The sequence below is a fragment of the Rhagoletis pomonella genome, unplaced genomic scaffold (assembly GCF_013731165.1).
Source record: "Rhagoletis pomonella isolate Grant_MI unplaced genomic scaffold, Rhpom_1.0 Rhpom_scaffold_00001, whole genome shotgun sequence".
Lineage (NCBI taxonomy): Eukaryota > Metazoa > Arthropoda > Insecta > Diptera > Tephritidae > Rhagoletis > Rhagoletis pomonella.
Genome location: NW_023458555.1, coordinates 39,293,185 through 39,294,693, shown reverse-complemented (window position 1 = coordinate 39,294,693; position 1,509 = coordinate 39,293,185). Strand labels below are relative to the sequence as shown.

Below are 1,509 nucleotides of genomic sequence, written 5' to 3'. Positions count from 1 at the left end.
TTTTTTTTAATTAATCATATCTTTAAAATTTCAAAGTCCTTTAAAAAACTCCTGACGTCGGAGTGAAAAACTAAAAACGCAGTTTTACTATATCTGGCCCTTAGTTTTGTCAGTATATTCAATGTTTCGCGTGTTTTTAATAATTTTTTTTATTTTTTTTTTCGCACATTGTAAATAAAGAGGTTTTAAAGAATTTGAAGATTTTGGATTTTTTAGGGCGAGTCAGAGACAACAAAAAATTTTAACACTAAAACACATGTAAATATATTCACAAAATGTGTTCCATACGGAATTTGCATTTCGATGACGTATGCCCACTTGCTGCAATTATACTACTTTATTGCACTGACAAGCTAATATTATTAAATCATATGGAATAGCATTTCCATATCAACTAACGATTTACCTTGTAATCTACGTTAATGAGCACATAAAAAATTCCAGCTAAATACTCGAACATAAATGTGCACCTTTGTATAAAACTATTTATGTATTTTTATATAAAATTTTTTCCAATAACATCCGTTGCTAATTCATAATTCTCTTTGCATTTCTCCTTTTAACTGCACACGGTTTTTGCTACGGAAATGTTTGCCTCCCCCACATCCAACTGTGTTGTTGTGTGTGTGTGTGTGTATGCGTTCCATGGAAACCTACAACTTTATGTCGCTAATCCAATGGCTCCCCCGCTATTTCGCCCCTTCACCGTATCGCTTCAACAACAAATGTGTGTAACGGAAACAACAAAACCAACCGGAAAATGCCAACATTTTCGTTTATTACCTACCCACTAACATCAACGCGAAATCGCTCAACAACAAAATCACACTTCCCACCCCGCCACCACAAAACAACAGAGGGCATGATGCTACCCGGCATGGGCATGGCTAATATGAGCGGTGGTGGCGCCACTGGTGAGCTGATGGCTGTGGGCAAACATCCACTTGGTGCTGGTCTTGCTGCGCTACAACAACGTGCTGCCATGAATGCTGCTGGTGGTGGTGGTCCCGGCGGCATGGGTATGGTGGGAGGACATGGCGGCGGCGTTGGCATGGGTCATGGTGGCGGTATCGCTGGCGCAACAGGAAACGGTGGCATCGATATGGGTAGCATTGGCATGGGCGCCGGTCAAGGATTCATGCTGGACGATGGACGTCCTCCACCGCCGCCACACTCGAGCTTGTTGCACAACTTGCCCGGTAAATGGCAAATATGAAGTGGATGAGAAATTCAAGCATGAAGTGGACCAGCAGCGGCAGCGCACAGCCAATTTGCATGGCAATTTCTTTACTTTTCATTTGCAATATTTTAAATAGTTTTGCTGCTGCGCTCGTTTTTGCTTTGTTTTTTTTTTGGTTTTTGTTTGTGTTTATGTTGTTTCGCCAAACATCATGAATTGTTTCGATTTGTTGTTCTTGCATAGTTTTCGATTGCGTTTTGTTGGAATTTTTTCTTTCATGTTTGCGTTAAGTTCGCTTGCATATTCAATTTGAATTTTTTACAAATTTT

At 40.1% G+C, this 1,509-nt stretch overlaps 1 protein-coding gene across 1 annotated transcript in view; it reads left to right on the top strand.

Annotated features, from left to right (window-relative positions):
- Positions 1–247: 247 nt before the first annotated feature.
- Positions 248–1,509, top strand: part of LOC118744084 (keratin, type II cytoskeletal 1-like) — a 9,388-nt gene continuing 8,126 nt past the window's right edge. The window contains exon 1 of the mRNA XM_036476823.1: positions 248–1,199. Within this exon, the coding sequence (XP_036332716.1) occupies positions 761–1,199 (439 nt within the window). The 5' untranslated portion in view covers positions 248–760. The remainder of the gene's footprint in view (positions 1,200–1,509) is intronic.